The sequence below is a fragment of the Neovison vison genome, chromosome 5, assembly GCF_020171115.1.
Source record: "Neovison vison isolate M4711 chromosome 5, ASM_NN_V1, whole genome shotgun sequence".
Classification (NCBI taxonomy): domain Eukaryota; kingdom Metazoa; phylum Chordata; class Mammalia; order Carnivora; family Mustelidae; genus Neogale; species Neogale vison.
Window position 1 is genome coordinate 36,603,117 of NC_058095.1, and position 17,902 is coordinate 36,621,018.

General features: G+C 35.0%; 1 protein-coding gene across 3 annotated transcripts in view; it reads right to left on the reverse strand.

Moving 5' to 3' along the window:
- Window positions 1–17,902, reverse strand: part of BRIP1 (BRCA1 interacting helicase 1) — a 189,322-nt gene that overhangs the window by 155,822 nt on the left and 15,598 nt on the right. For all 3 annotated transcript variants that reach the window (XM_044248524.1, XM_044248523.1, XM_044248522.1), the window contains exons 5-6: window positions 14,914–15,041; window positions 12,803–12,922 (exon numbers count right to left, since the gene is read on the reverse strand). In XM_044248524.1, the coding sequence (XP_044104459.1) occupies window positions 12,803–12,922; window positions 14,914–15,041 (248 nt within the window). The remainder of the gene's footprint in view (window positions 1–12,802; window positions 12,923–14,913; window positions 15,042–17,902) is intronic.

Below are 17,902 nucleotides of genomic sequence, written 5' to 3' on the forward strand. Positions count from 1 at the left end.
AATAAGATCTTTTAAAAAATAAAAATAGGGGCGCCTGGGTGGCTCAGTGGGTTAAGCCGCTGCCTTCGGCTCGGGTCATGATCTCAGGGTTCTGGGATCGAGCCCCGCATCCGGCTCTCTGCTCAGCAGGAAGCCTGCTTCCCTTCCTCTCTCTCTGCCTGCCTCTCTGTCTATTGTGATCTCCCTCTGTCAAAAAAATAAATAAAAAATCTTTAAAAAAAAAAAAAATAAAACAAAAAAAGAAAATCTAAAAAGAAAGAAAGAAAACTAAACAAATGAATAAAACCTGGTTTGGGGAAAGAACATAATCATAGTAGAATGTTTGGCTCTGTTTTTAAAGATATTTATGTAATTACAATAACGTAAACACCAAATGTTATGAGGTTTAAGGCAGAGAAGTAATGGGACAATTAGAAAGGATACTGGGAGGGGGGGTGCACCTGGGTGGCTCAGACATTAAGTGTCTGCCTTTGGCTCAGGTCATGATCCCAGGATCCTGGGATTGAACCCCGGATCGGGCTCCCTGCTCAACAGAAAGCCTGCTTCTCCTTCTCCCACTACCCCTGCTTGTGTTCCCTCTCTCACTGTGTCTCTCTCTGTCAAGTAAATAAATAAAATCTTAAAAAAAAAAGAAAGAAAGAAAGAAAGAAAAGGATACTAGGAAAGCAAGAGAAGGTATCTAAAACCAAAAATTCAAGAGCAAAGCAGTATGTATATGTTATTCTTGAATAAATACCAAAATAAATAAGTAAAGTGATTAAAAATTATTGACTTCAATAATAGAAACTAGAGAATGGAACTAAGGCAAAGGTCTACTGATTTTTGTTCAAAGTCACGTAGAACTCTTTGATTCTGACTATACATACTTTGAAAATATTAAAAATTTAAAGAGATAAACAGTCTAGGAACCAATCCAAATCTATATAAGCACTCACTGTATGAAAATAGCAAAACTTCGTGCTCGCTTCGGCAGCACATATACTAAAATTGAAAATAGTAAAACTTCAAATCAGGAAAAATTATTCTTTAATTGACACTGGGATGACTGATCATCTACTTGGGAAGGTGTACAATTAGACCCTGAACTCATACATATACTAAAGTAAAAAATATTAATGAAAGGGTTAAGTGTTAAAAAAAATTTTTTTTTAACTATACTGAACTATGAAAAATAACTGTTGCAAATTTCTACAAAAGGATCCAGAAAGATTCTCATGAAAGTGCTCATCTTGTTTACTTCTGGGAAGAAGAAAGGGAGATGGGAATAATGTTTAAAGGAGAATATTTTAATTTTTACTCTGTAATGGCTTAAAACACTATTAAATGTCTTTTGAATAATGTATATTACTCATAATTTTTAAATTTTAGTTTGTAACTCTTTAGTAGATAAAATACACAAAATGTTTAAGATAATTTAATCTTTCCTCAACTACAGATTAACTACTTAAAAGTAATATTAAAAACATAAATAAAATAAAATAAAAGTAGTTATTTAATGCCAGACATACTGAATAATAAAATCTACTTTCTTTTGCATAGTGATTTGGTTTTTTCCTCACTGGCCAACAAGAAAAAAAAATTTCCCAGCCATTCCTTTTCTCTCCTTTCTCCCCATTTATAATCCATGAATCTATATGCACTCAATTATAGAGCTAGGCTCAAATCGTGGTTCCACTATTTACTTGTAGTAAGATCATAGTCAAATAATCTAATATCTTTGGGCTTCAATTTTCTTACCTGTAAAATGAGTCTAAAGTCTACTCAATTTTCTTCACAGTGTTGATACAAGGATTAAATAAAACATATAAATTGTCTGGCACAAGTATATAATCTAAAAAGCTATCATCATATCATTATTAACCCTTTAAGAAATATAGGTTACTGTTTAAGTGTCTGGCATGTAACAGGCTTCAAAAATTTTCCTGACTTGGGGCACCTGGGTGGCTCAGTCCATGAAAGCCTCTGCCTTCAGCTCGGGTCATGATCCCAGGGTCCTGGGATCGAGCCACATGGGGAGCCTGCTTCCTCCTCTCTCTCTGCCTGCCTCTCTGCCTACCTCTCTGCCTACCTGTGATCTCGGTCTGTCAAATAAATAAATAAAATTTTTTTAAAAAATTTTCCTGCTTTTAATAAACTATACTTCAATTGGCTGGTAATATTATCTAATAACTTGTTCCTATAGCAGCTACAGAAATCAAAAAGTGTTTCTAATTTTGTTTATATTAAGCACCAATTTACTGCTTACCCCCTGAAATCATTGTTTGATATTTTGTGTGTCACTACATAAAAAACGACTTCCAAAATGTACTGCAAAAGAAAAAAAATTTTAAACCTGCTTTAAGTCTTCTCTATTTCACAGTACTATTACACCTCCTTTAGTATATGGATCTGAGTAAAAGTTGTAAGCTACAATAGGAAATCCTGCATTTTTCTCAACTTTGGCCATTTTTTCATTCAATTTTTAAATATGTCCGTACCTACTAGGTTCAGGTCCTATGCCAGATGCTGGTTATTAAAAAGGCAGCAAGAAAGACATGTATAACACTTGTCCTTATGGACAGCCTGACAAAGAGGCAAACAAAACAGTTAAATCTACAAATAAGTATATAATTCTAAAATTTGGTAAGCATTGTAAAGAAAAGAACAGGGTGCTGAGAGAAAGACTAAAAGAGGAATGAATCTTAAATTAATTATCTATATGGTACTGAATATAATATGGCCTGTAAAAGTACAAAAAAGAACTTTCACCCAAGGTCATCTGGAAGAGTTTATTCACAGGCAGAATAGTGAGGTGGCTGAGAGAATCAATTCTAGGGCCAGACTGCCTGGGTTTTAAACCAGCCTCTACTCAACAGCTGTGACATGAACAGGCCAACTTAAATTCTTGTGCCTCAATTTCCACATATGTCATTGGGGGAAATATTTATACCTTTCTAAAGGGCTATTATAAGGAGTGAGTTAAATTCCTTCATTTTATTTGGAAAACTGTCAAATCCACAGAAAAGTTAAAAGAACTTGCAATAGGTGTTAACTCATAAGAACCTGTTTCTACCAGATGAACTAATATTTCTAGAATGTTTAGAAGAGTTTCTGACACACAGTAAGCATCATATCATTATGTAAACAGTAATATTAAATAAAAGTAAATTAAACTGTTAGAAAATGACTTGTAAAATAATTTCAGAGAAAACTAGTCATTTTCTCTTGAGATCCTAGAGAACATCTTAAATATTGACGTGAGGGAGACGAAGAAAGGGGAGGAGAGAGCGGAAAAGACAGGGGCATGTAAGAAGAAAAAGGAGAAAAAAACCCCAAGGTTTGCCCAACATCAACACTTTAACGAAGGTCAACAGCGCACTCTACTGGACCCACATCTCTTCTACACACTAGGCAAAAATAACGAATGCTACTGCTGTACTAAATCAAAAAATATAACTGCTTTTAGAAAAGTATACAGTTGATGTTAGCATTGATTTAATGAATAAATAAAAATCAGGTATAAGCACAAGAATGAGTCTATAGCAATACCTCAGCCTTTGTGAAGATTTAATAAAAGAGTAAAGAGAACGGAAATAAATTCTGGAGAAAATGATTATGCATGGTGGAACGAAGTAAAATCAGAGTGGTAATACTATTAAAAAATAATGTTTCTCTTAACTATATTTTGACCTGGAGACTAATGCCTTACTAGACCTTTAATGTTTGAATTATCAGTAAAAAAGAGAATCTAAAATGTAAGGAAAGAGAATAGCAGTGGACATTGGAAGATAATTATGTAAAGAGGAGGTATTGACACGATTTCCTGACTTGAAGGACGCTTGAGATGATAAGATGGTAAAAAGACAACTATCGAATCTCCAATCGATAGGCTGGAAACTAAATTATTTCAATGGAAACTATGAAAATTATAAAGAAAAACTTAAACTTTAAACTTAAAAAGTTTAATGTTGAATTCAGAGGAAAAGAGAACTCGTTAATTATTTTTTATCATTGCCTTTATGAAGGAAAGTTTTTCAAGAGAAAGAAAAACTATGGATTTTAAATGTATAAAGACTGCAACATTTACATTTTTGTAGGGGTAAGAGAACTAAACCATTAATTTATGAATCTAAATAAATATTCTCTCAAAAATAAATTCTGTCTTCCCTATATCATCTTATAAGAACCAAAACAGATTTTAAATGTATAAAGACTGCAACATTTACATTTTTGTAAGGGTAAGAGAACTAAACCATTAATTTATGAATCCAAATAAATATTCTCCCAAAAATAATTTGTCTTCTCTGTATCATCTTATAAGAACCAAAACCAAAACCAAAATGGGATGGCTCAGTGTATTAAGAGGCTGCCTTCAGCTCAAGTCATGATCCCAGGGACCTGGTATCAAGCCCTGCATCAGGCTCCCTGCTCAGCAGGGACCTGTTTTTCTGTCTTTCTGCTTGCGCTACCCACCCCCTAGCCCTCGCTGCTATGCTCACTCTCTCTCTCTCTCTACCTGTGTCAACTAAACAGACAGGATCTTTAAAAAAAAGGAACCAAAATAGAGAAAGCAGCCTTAGAATTTAGAAGTGTTAGAGCTAAAAGCGATATAAGGTATATTAAATCTAGTCCCACCTTCTTTTCCCTCCGATTTGAAGGAACAGATCCTGAAAAAAATGTTACTTGCCCAAGTCTCTCAATTTATCTTATTCAAGATGTTTGGTTTATCTTGATTAAAATGTGATCTATCGATCTACCAAATGTGATGCATGCGATATATCAACTAAGAAAAGATCTAAAATATGGACTGCACTTTAAACATTACTTAATCTAAGGTTTTGGTGATAAACTAATTTCAGAAGCTGCTATACAGTATTAAATCTTACAAAACTATATATTTTCCTTCCACTTCCTTACGAAATCACATATTCCAAAATTGACAGAAAACACTTTTGTGATTTATAATAAGCCACTCAGCAAATATTAAGAAGTGTTATACAATGGGGAAAGAACAGCAATATGCAAAAGAAAAAACTTAACCATCATCATATACTCCACTCAAATATTAACTTAAAATAGATTAAAGACTTGAACATAAGACCCAAAATCACAAAACTCTTAGAAGAAAACATAGGTGGTAAGTTCCTATGTCAGGTCTTGGCAATGATTTTTTAAGTCTGACCAAAATCAAAAACAACAAGCCAAAAATAAACAAGTGTGACTATATCAAACTAAAAGACTTCTGCCGGGGCGCCTGGGTGGCTCAGTGGGTTAGGCCGCTGCCTTTGGCTCGGGTCGTGATCCCAGGGTCCTGGGATCGAGCCCCACATCGGGCTCTCTGCTCAGCAGGGAGCCTGCTTCCTCCTCTCTCTCTCTGCCTGCCTCTCTGCCTGCTTGTGATCTCTCTCTGTCAAATAAATAAAATCTTAAAAAAAAAAAAAATTTTTAAAAGACTTCTGCCAATAAAGGAAACCATCAGCAAAATAAAAAAGCAACCTACTGAACAGGAAGAATCATTTGCAAATCCCATGTCTGATAAGGGGCTAGTATCCGAAATATATCAAGAACTCATATAACTCAATAGCAGAAAAACCAACCAATCCAATTTAAAAACGGGCAGAAGAGGGACACCTGGCTGGCCCAGTCAACAGACAACCCAACTCTTGATCCATGGTCATGAGTTCAAACCCCACACTGGGCATGGAGCCTGTTTAATAAATAAAAATGGGCAGAAGATCTAAACAGACATTTTTCTAAAGAAGACATACGGATGGGCAAAAGGTATATAAAGATACTCAACATCATTAATCATCAGGTAAATGCAAATCAAAACCACAATGAGCTCTCATCTCACAAGCTGTTAGAATGACTATTATCAAAAAGATAAGAAATAACGTACTTTGGTGAGGATGTACAGCAAAGGGAACCCTTATGCACTGTTGGTGGGAATGTAAATCAATGCAGCCACTATAGAAAATGGTATGGGTGTTACTAAAAAATTAAAAATATAACCACCATATATGACCCAGCAATTCCATGTATGGGCACTGATCCAAAGAAAATAAAAACACTCAAAAAGATATATGGGGGAGTCTGGGTAACTCAGTCAGTTAAGCATCTGACTCTTGATTTCACCTCAAGTCATGATCTCAGGATCATGAGATTGAGTCCCACATTGGGCTCTGTGCTGGGCATGGAGCCTGCTTAGGATTCTCTTTCTCCCTCTCCCTCTGGGAAAAAAAAAAAAAAAAGATTATGTACCCCTGTGTTCACTGCAGCATTATTTATAATAGCTGAGTTACAGAGGGGTGCCTGGGTGGTTCGGTGAGTTAAGCATCTGACTCTGGCTTAGGTCATGATGTCAGGGTCCTGGGATGGAGGCTTGCTTGCATCAGGCTCTATGCTTAGCGGGGAGATGGCTTGTCCCTCCCTCTCTCCCTCCCCCTGCTCATACTCTCTTTCTCTCTCAAGTAATAAAATAAAATAATAGCTGAGATACAGAAACAATCTCAGTGACAAATGGATAAAAAAAAAAGTATATATACACAATGGAATAATTATTCAGTCATAAGTAAGAATGAGATCTTGACATTTGCAACAATGTGAAAAAAAGACTTCAAAGACGTTAAGGTAAGTGAGTAAGTCTGACAGAGAAAGATAAATATGGCATGATCTTGCTTATACGTAAAACCTAAAAAAAAAAACAACCAAAAACATGTACACAAAAAAGTTCATAGAGAACAGACTGGTGGTTGCCAGAGGCAGGGGGTGAGGTGGGAGAAGTGGGTGAAGGGAGTGAAAGGCACAAACTTTCAGTTATAAAGTAAGTCATAAAGATGTAATGTACAGCATGGTGACCATAGTTAACACTATATTTTATATTTGAAAGTTGCTAAGAGAGTAAATCTTGAAAGTTCTCATCATAAAAAAAAAGTTCGTAACTATAAAAGGTGATCATTTCAATCATTAGGATACACTTGAAAATGTCAATTAATTACACCTCTATTCAAAAGGAAAAAGAGAGAGAAAAGGGGAAAACTGGTACGTTATACCAGTAGCAAAGTAAGTTTCTAAACAATACCTCTACAAAGATTCCTTGCTTTAAGTAAATTACCTCTACTCATATCCCCATTATTCTTTCTTACATAGATGGAAATGATCAGTCCTCATTCTTTGAAAAACTAGAGATATTACCTAGTGCTAAACATCCACGAGATTTACACTAAAAATGTTACCATCCACTTTTAAAATTAAGATGACAGTCAAAACACAAAAATCTACACTGGGGCACCTGGGTGCTCACTCATTTAAGTGTCCGACTCTCAGTTTTGAGTCAGGTCATGATCTCAGAGTTCGTGAGATCCAGTTCCACATCAGGCTCCATGCTCAGCTTAGAGTCTGCTTGGGATTCTCTCCCTATGCCCCCTACCCATGCCCCTGCTCTCACAAGCATGCTCTCTCTCTAAAATAAATAAATAAAATCTCTAAAACACATACACAAATCTATAGGTTAACAATTTACCAAAATTTACCAATTTACCAAAAAAATGAAAATATTAACTACAATCTTATATTTTGTAAGTTTCTATTGTAACTGGTTATTCTAATTTTGTATGGAAGAAAAACATAACACTGAAAATATAGATCATGTTACCTAAGTATTTGTAAGTTTTTCCCTAACTATTCAGAAAGTACTTAAAATTTTATATTCATGTTTTTGACTATAGACTACAAAAAAAAAAAGGAACAATTATTAGAGCTCAACCACATGTTTTCTCTATCATTGCAGTACTTTATATATGTTGAATTAGTATGGCATATACCACTTACATCTTTTTACAAACAAAAGTTCTATCTCACACTACTGAAATGTTATCATTTGAGTTACTAGGTTGAATTGAGAAATTTAGTTTAACAGTCTTCAAACTTAAAAGAAATTATCAGAAACCCATACTTTTAATATTATAAATAATAAATCACCCACCTATAACAAATATTGCATTTCTACAGCAATATAATTATACCACCAATAGCCAAGGAAACAAAACATAAATTCTGGCTTAAAAATATAACTGATAAAAAAGATATGGATATACAAGTATAAATACAATTACACCTTACCAATAGGAGGACCATAATAAATGATTAACGTAGTATATAACCAGAAGGAGAAATCAATCAAAGCACTTGGCTTAAAATTAAGGTACCTAGGGGCGCCTGGGTGGCTCAGTGGGTTAAAGCCTCTGCCTTCGGCTCAGGTCATGATCCCAGGGTCCTGGGATCGAGCCCCGCATCTGGCTCTCTGCTCTGCAGGGAGCCTGCTTCCTCCTCTCTCTCTCTCTCTCTCTCTCTGCCTGCCTCTCTGCCTACTTGTGATCTCTGTCTAATAAATAAATAAAATCTTTAAAAAAAAAATTAAGGTATCTAGCCAGGAACTCTGCTTATAATTGGTCTAGACTCTAAAGCAGGTGAGCCATAGACATCCTTAACAGATATTAAAAGAACTTGTTACTTAATTAGAAACCTAATTCCTCAAAATTAGTATCAATCAATTCTATATAATACATTTTAGCAGCATTCAAAGATAACTACATATACTAATTAACATTATTAATTAGTATTATATATTTATTACCAACATACAACTATTTAACCATTTGCTGCTACTACTATCACTACTGTTACTACTTCTACTACCACTTATCACTTAATAAGCCCTAAAATATGCCAAGTGTATTTAATCACTTTATAAATATTATAAATATTTATAAATATTTTTAGGTACTATTACTATCCCCATTTAACCAACAGGGAAACTGAAGTAGCCATAGTTTAAAAACTTCATCAAGGTTACACAGGTAGTAAAAAGCAGAGCTGTGATTAAAACCCAGGCAGTATGATTTAAGTTCATTCTCTTAACCAATAAAAACAAAACAAAATTTAAAAATCCACTTCTCTAGGTGCACCTGGGTGGCTCAGTCAGTTAAGCGTCTCTTTATTTTGGCTCAGGTCATAATACCACAGTCATGAGGTCAAGTCCCAGGTTGGGCCCCACACTGGGCATGAAGCCTGCTTAAGATTATCTCTCCCTCTTCCCCTATCTCTCCCGCTACACACTGGCTTGCATGCATGCTCTCTCTCTCTCTCTCTCTCTCCATGTATGTATGTGTGTGTATGTGTGTGTGTGTATATAATTAATTAATTTTATTTGGTCTCCACTTATTTTTTTTTAAATACACTTCTCTTATTTTAGCTATTATTAATCACATCTTATCCTATGCTTGATTTCTTTATTCTTGAAGCTTCTACATGATATTTCTTCCCTTTATGTTGGTATGAGAATCCTGCTTTGATGACTCCAGGATTTCTAAGAGGCATTTTAGAGAGAATGTATAATAAAGTGATTAAAGCATTTGCCAGAGCATCATACTGCTTACACAAGATTTAGCTCTAATATTTGCCTGATTTGTGACCTTAACCAAATTACTTACTTCTCAGAGTATTCTTCTCTGTAAAATAAGAATAACAATATTACCTGCCTATGCCATTGTAAGAATTCAAGAATATTCTACTAATAAATATTTATTGGGCAACTAATACACACTATATGCTATTTTAAGTACTAGAGATACACATGAAAAAGACTGACATTATATTCTAACAAAACAGATCGATAATAAACAGGTAGATAAAGAAATACTAAGAGCTATGAAAATAAGGCAATGTTAAAGAAAATGAGGGAGAAAACATAGGCAGAGGCAAATACATAGCATATATTATTATTGACAATTTAATAGTAAAAGCTCCTGAGATGACTTCAACTCTAAGCCTTCTGTAAAGATAACAAACAACTTTCCCCCCACTCTGCATTTTTAAGAATTGAAACGAAGACTATTCAAGGGCAGGGAATATAGTTTTCATTCACCCAGCCTTTACTAGGTTCCTAGCACAAAGCTAGGTGCTTGAAACATAAAGATGAATAAAACACGGGGCGCCTGGGTGGCTCAGTGGGTTAAAGCCTCTGCTTTCGGCTCAGGTCATGATCCCAGGGTCCTGGGATCGAGCCCCACGTCGGGCTCTCTGCTCAGCGGGGAGCATGCTTCCCCCTCTCCCTCTGCCTGCCTCTCTGCCTACTTGTGATCTCTGTCAAATAAATAAATAAATAAAATCTTAAAAAAAAAAAAAAAAAGTCACAGCCTTCAAGGAGGTCTCAATATACTACAGAACCTGGTATTTCCTTAATAGAACTTAGAGCCTTGCAGAGAAGATAATGGGGATAAGTGTTAAAATTCTAGAAGTACAAGGAACACTTCAGATGGGAATCTAACCCCAAATTGGGGATATCGAGGAAGGTTTTCTGAAGAATTAGCAGAAGTTAATTAAAAAAAAAAAAGAGGGAGGAGCAGAAAGGGCAAAAGAAAACAATACGTTTATAAAGGTCTTATGACTATACAGATAAACAGGAAGACTTATATGCCACCTAAAGACTTCTGGAATTTGTCCCATAATCAATGAGTTTGTTCATTCCTACCAGAAAAATCAAAAGTATAGACAGAATATATGAAGCAATAGTTTTAAGATACAGGATATCAGGTAAGAAAGAGTGATCTCAGAGAGATAGGAAATAAATGAGATAGGCCCTATGATTGCCTAGGCTTACTGTCTTGAGAGAATTTCTACTCTGCCCTAGGGAAGGGGAACCCAGATTTAGCCCAGCAAACCTGAGCTGAAGAGACATTGCTCTTTAGTCCAGGAAGTCAGAGAAGACTCAAGTTCATAATACTGAAGTAGAGAGAGCTGCACAAAGAATGATTTCCAGAGATCTGTAAAGAGACCTCTCAGGTATCTAGCATAGTAATGATCAACATATGTGAGAGAGTAAACAAACCAAGACAGTGGAAAGAACCACCCAAAATGATGAGGCATTCACACAGGGCATGGAATAGTGCCTGTTCCCACCAGCCAGACCGGAAAAAAACTAACAATTTATAGAGCATTAAGTAGAGGACCCTGAAGGAGCTAGCCTCTGTTGAGGTAAACTACGACTAAATTCTGCTCAGGTCCCACCTGACAAATCCTAAAAGCAGACCCAAAAAGATCAAGTTGATTCCAAGTAACTTAACTGCATCTCAGAACAAAACTCATGGGTATTAAGGAGGGCATATATTACATGGAACACTGGGTGTTATATGCAAGCAATGAATCATGGAATACAACCAAAAAAAACTAATGATGTACTGTATGGTGATTAGCATAACAGAACATAATTTTTTAAAAAAATAACAAAATTAGAGCATTTCTAGAAATATAATAACATCCGGGACACTTGGGTGATTCAGTCAGTTAAGTGTCTGCCTTGAGCTCAAATCATGATCCTGGGGTCCTGGGATCAAACCCTGAATCGGGCTTCCTGCTCAGCAAGGAATCTACTTCTCCGTCTCCCTCTGCCACTCCCCCAGCTCCTGCTCGCTCTCTCGCTCGCTCTCTCGCTCTCTCTCTCACTCACTCTCCCTCTCACATAAATAAAATCTTTAAAAATATATATACGTAATAACATTCAACACCCAGCAGGTAAAATTCACAACATCTTAAATTTAATTTTAAAAAAACAAGCATGATTCCATCTATATAAAACTATGGAAATGAAAACTATCTATAGTGACTTAAAAAATATCTTAAGGATGCCTGGGGATGGGGGGATACGGGCAAAAAAAAGATCCACTGGTCTATCTTTGGATGGATCTTTTCCAGGCCTTATTTTATAGTATCGTATCTTGTACAGGCCATTCAGAAGATATTTGATTCCCCAATTTTACAGATCTTATAAATGTTAACACATTTCATTATATAATATCAAAAAAGTCACATTCTATACTGTCACCACCACTATCACGAGGAAAGTCTGTAAGTATCATAAAACTGCCAAGCTCAGAGTGAAATATACAGTTCTTCAAAATACTGATTTTCACTTAAATTTTATCAAACTTTATTTCAAGAATTACCATCATTCAAAAAAAAAAAAGAAAGAAAGAAAAAGAAATTACCATCATTCATCTGTCTTTCATTCTTCCAAGTAAAAATGATGTTCCATGAAAAAAAGTAGCTAGGTTCAGCTAACAATCCAAACTATGCTACAAGTGTTTTTCCTCAAGATAATCATCCTACTCCTATATGCAAAACATTTAGAGTACTACTCACTTCTTCACACAGAATGTTAAAAAAGCCTAAGGTCTTAGTAAGTTTTACTACTTCATCAAGGACATTCTTAAGTGTAACTGTCTTTTTTTTAACTGTGTACTAATGACAGTGAAGAAAACTACTACTGAAACAGCATGGTACCACTATCTTGATTACGGTAAGGTACTGACAATTTTATCCATTGTTGCTTTTGCACCATCAATGCAAATGTCAAATGCAAGTTTTCAAAAAGGCAAATAACATCCTATTATTACTAACATTATATGCCTGAGAAAAAAACAACAGTAATCTTTAGAGTTCCCTGGACTACTCCTTGAAAATGATCTGCTCTAAGGAGAATGAGAAAAATTATCGGAAAGTAAAGTCCACAACTTTAGAATATACAAGAGGAAAAAACCTTTCAGATTTTCTAGTCCAATTCTTTCATTTTATAAATGAGGAAATGGGGGCTCCAAGAAAATAGCTTTTCTCACCTCACATATTAGTAGTAGAGATATGATAGTACTTAGAGGACTTCTGAATTATTTTCTACTATACTTTGCATTATACAATTACTTTTTTTAAAATGAGTTTAGCAAATTCCACGTTTTCCTTCTTTAAACTGAACAGTGGCATAAATACATACATTTTGTGGAGAAAAGGAATTTATCTTTCCTAATGGAGAGTTGAGTTTTGTGGTCTTGCCTGAAGCAACTTTTGCATCCAAATGATGTACCTCCTTTTCAAAACAATGACGCTTTCTAATCTGTAAACACAGAACCAAAATGAAGTTCAATGTAACAAAAATGTGAGCAGGCCAGTTATTTTTAAAGGTCAAAACAGTTTTTGGTATGTTTTTAGCATTAAAAAAAAGATGACTAGTTCTAACTGGCAATAATCAAATAATTTTTTAAAAATACAAATAAACACCTTATAACTCTCAAATCCTAACCAAAATGGCTTTAATTAGTCATGTGTCAAAACTACAGTATTGTAAAATGATCTTTCATATGATAAAATGATAGTCCTACCATATGGATATCAAGTGTAGTATTATAGCAAAGTTCAATTACACATCTAAGTGGAAAGTAAAAGCAAATAAAAATAAAGCTTCATTCTAAATTGTAAAACCTCAGGGCAGCTGAGGGGCTCAGTTGGTTGAGTGTCTGTCCAACTCTTGATTTTGGTTTGGGTCATGATCTCAGGGTTGCAGGATAGAGCCCTATGTGGGGCTCCATGTGAGCCTGCTTGGGATTCTCTTTCCCTTCCCCCTCAAACTCTCTCTCTCTCTCTGGAGTAAGTAATTCTTTAAAAATATACATAAATTGAAAAAATTCAGAATAAAAATTTTAAATGTAAATAGTCAAGATTTCCTACATGAAAAAATAAATTATTTGATTAATGTTACCATTACTTACTAGATATTTCATAATTCAAATTGTATTTGACTAAATTTCTTCTATAAATCCCACTAAGTTTTTTTTTTCCAAACTGTTTATGCCTTTTACTACTTGTCAAAAACTTATTTACTTAAATTATGAAGGGGGGGGTGCATTTCTATTGATAATCCCATTCCTACCAAAAAAAGAAACGAGAGTCAATTAAGTCAGAGAATAAATGTTATACGTTGACCCCTTTCTCACAATATCCAATTCTGTGTTTACATCTTGGAGAAGAAAATATACACAGATTCATACTTCATTTGTAACCAGTACTTTTCCAAAAATAAACTAGCTCATTCTATTTCTAAAATCAAGGTTTGGGGCACCTGGGTGGCTCAGTAGGTTAAGCCTCTGCCTTTGGCTCAGGTCATGATCTCAGGGTCCTGGGATGGAGCCCCACATAGGGCTCTCTGCTCAACAGGCCTGCTTCCTGTTGAGGCTCCAACAGAGCCTGCTTCCCCCTCTCTCTCTGCCTGCCTCGCTGCCTACTTGTGATCTCTCTCTCTGTGTCAAATAAATAAATAAAATCTTTAACAAAAAAAATTAAATTAAATTAAAATCAAGGCTTAACTATGGAAATTAATAAAGATTATATGTAGAATAGATACACTACAGAAGAGCGCAAACAGTTTTTGAGTATATTCAATTAGAAATATATAATTATCTATAAAGGGTATGATAATTATAATAATCTCTTTATTTATAACTAAGTCTATCAAAGTCCCAGCCTACCTCCCTACCTCACTGCCATGAACTCTATGACAAAATACTGTAGTCATGTATGAAAAACACATTTCTTATAAAATATTTAGTAATTGAGGTCTTTCAGTAATTTTTAGAAATAAACATTTTATAATGTATTGATATTAAAACTCAACAAGTAAGAGTAAACCTTGTCATTATATTAAAACTATCAATAACAAAAATATTCATGACATAAATATTCATATAAAAGATATTTTGGCCAAAAGAAAATGCAATCAATCATTAGGTAAAAACAACAGAGTTAAAAAGTACAAAGTATCTACATTACCAGTGCATGTGTTAAGTTCATATTTTACCATCAAATTCCTCATATATAGAAAAGTACCATGCAGCTTCACTTTAAAGACATGTTATAATGAACAATCTACTATAATAACAAACTCCTTTGTAATGAATAACTATATAAAATAAAGTTACAATAATTTACCATTTAATTTATGTCCATGATACAATCCAAGTAAATTCTGCAAGTGCCACTGAAAACTTGACTGATATTTGACTCCCATGTGCAGCGATAACAGTATCATTTCACTGCCAATAAACTGTTTACCTGTTGTGTAGTTTCTAAGGGTCGAATTCTTTTCTTCTCTACTTGAAAATCATCATTTTCATCTCTTTTTATGGATGCCTGTTTCTTGGCAGATAGCTTTGCAGCCAGCGTAGTTTTTTCAGGAGAGTCTTACAGAAAAAGTCATAAAAATTAGCAAAAAACTTACAATTAGGCAATTTTCTAGGAAAAATAGGAGTCAAGATGTTATGACTTCTCAAAATTTCATTAACATATTTAAAACATGAAAAGTTCAACATGTTTAAAAGCATTTCTTTGCTACTGAGTTTACTTAAAAAAGATACATTTGAGAAACAGGCTTTCAATAGCAAAGTCCAATTCTGCTTTAACAGGTTTATGTTTTTGTAAATGACTCCCAATAATGTGGTTTAAAAAATACAACTGTAAGTGTCTCACAGGAAAATGTATTTCATTTATATAAAAATCTTTCTTTACAGTTTCTCAATGTTTCTTCCCCACTAAGCTTTTACATGTTCTTTGGGCTTGAAAATACAGTAGAATCAAGCTCTTAAAATCTGTCCTTTAATGCCACTACTCTGAAGATCATCAATGACCTCTTAATCACCAAATATTAACCCACTTAATAGATGTGAACACTAGGTTTTTAAGAAGTCAAGTTAATATGCCCAATGATACAGCTAGTAAGAGGCAGAGCCTGGATATGACTGATTCCTCCTGTCTGACTCCAAAATCCATCGGTCTAACTTCTAGGGATACAGCCAAACTTAACACTATCTTCTTGAAATAACACAAACACAATTCCTTTTTCCTTAATTTCTGTAACACTTTTCTTAACTGTTCCTATACCTTGGTTTCTCCTTTTCCCTAAATGTGAGTGTTATTAAAAGTACCTTCCTTCCTCTCAGCTCTTCTCTATACATTCCCTCCACTCCCAGGGCTTGAATTCATTTAACAAGCATTTATTTTATGGAGTCCACACAATTTCAGCACCATGGAAAACAATGAAAAAGAAACAGCCTCGGGCCTTAAAAGATTTATAGACTATTAGAGGAGAAAGCCCTAAAAGTAAGTCCAATATTATTTTCAAAAACCAAGTTTGAGTCTGTAAAACCACAAATAAATCTACGCTACACAGCACTGATTTTCAAGCTTTTTCTGAGAGGACTATATTTTTTAAAGAAATATTGCTTAAAATTTTCAAAATAGAATAAAAGACCTAGAACTTCCCTGACTCATTGTCCCATCCCCCCAGCAGGCCATATTTTTTCCTATGACTCTTAGGAACACAGTTTGAATACCACTATATTCTAGGGGCACCTGGGTGACTCAGTCAGTTGGGCGATGGACTCCTGATTTTGGCTAAGGTCATGGATAAGCCCTGTGTAGGCTCTGTGCTGGGCATGGTGCCCACTCAAGATTCTCTCTCTCAAGGGTGCCTGGGTGGTTCAGTGGGTTAAGCGACTATCTTTGGCTCAGGTCATGGTCCCAGGGTCCTGGGATAGAGTCCCACAACCAGCACCATGCTCAGCAGGAGTCTGCTTCTTCCTCTCTCTCTGCCCCCCCCCACTCATGGGCAGGCGAGAGATCTCTCTCTTAAATAAAGACTTAAAAAAAAAATTCTCTCTACCTCTGAATCCCCCCACCCACCACTCACATTCTTGAGTCCTCTAAATAAATTAACACCACTATATTCTAAAATCTTAATGGTCTTGTCTTTCACACCTAGGTCTTTTTTGGGGGTGCTATACAATTCCATTTTATTAGTATCAGACACTGGGCTTAAAGTTTTACATAGATCAGCTCCTTCTACCATCGCATGAAGTAACAAGTATTATTTTACAGTTGGGGAAACTGATACATAGAAAAATAGAGTAAGTGCCCAAGATAAACAATGGAATTGATTCCAAATTGGTTTCCAACATAATCCAATACCTTTAAGTTTTGTTTTGTCTTTTTTTTTTAAGATTTTATTTTTAAATAATTCCTACACCAAACACAGGGTTGGAATTCAAACCCAGAGATTAAGAATCCCATGCTCTACTCACTAACCCAGCCAGGTGCCCCTTTTTAACTTTTTTTTTTTTTTTTTTAAGTAAGCTCTATGTCCAACACAGGGCTTAAACTCATGACCCTGAGACCAAGAGTTCCATGCTCTGCTTACTGAGCCAGACAGGTACCCAATATCTTGAAGTTTTAAAAAGTTATCAACTAATGTAAGCCCATTGTGAAAGATGTAAGCAAATTAAAAGTATAAATAACAAACAGTAAAATGCCATCCACTTCCCTTCCTCCCTTCCCACTTGCTCATTTCTTATTCTTCCTCTCTTAAGTAATAACTATTTATCTTTCACCTTGAATCCTTCCGGATGACTTTTTTCTTTTTATCTTTTTTTTTCATCATAATAAGTGTACTCTTTTATCCCTATCCTATTTTCCTACCCCCCCCACCCCCGCCCCTCTTCCCCTCTGGTAACCATTAGTTTGTTCTCCATAGTTAAGAGTCTTTTCCTTGGTTTGTCTCTATTTTCTTCCCCCTGGTCATTTGAGGTTGCCTCAAATTCCACAAATGAGTGAAATCATACATTATTTGTCTTTCTCTGACTGGTCTAATATTATACTCTTTAGTTCTATATTGTTCGAAATGACAACATTTCATTCTTTAAATGATTCAATAATATTCCATCATATGTATATGATGGGATACTACACACACACACATATATATGTATATATACACACACACACATATACCACATCTTCCTTATCTATTCATCTATCAATGGATACTTGGGTTGCTGTTATAGTTTGGCTATTCAATTAATGCTGCAGTAAACATAAAGGTGCACGTATCCCTTTGAATTAGTGTTTCTGTATTTTGGGGGATAAATACCCAGTAGTGCAATTCCTAGATTGTAGGGTAGTTCTATTTTTTATTCCTTTGTTTTTAAAGATTTTATTTATTTATTTGACAGAGAGAAAGAGAGCAAAAGCAGGGGGAAAGGGAGCAGAG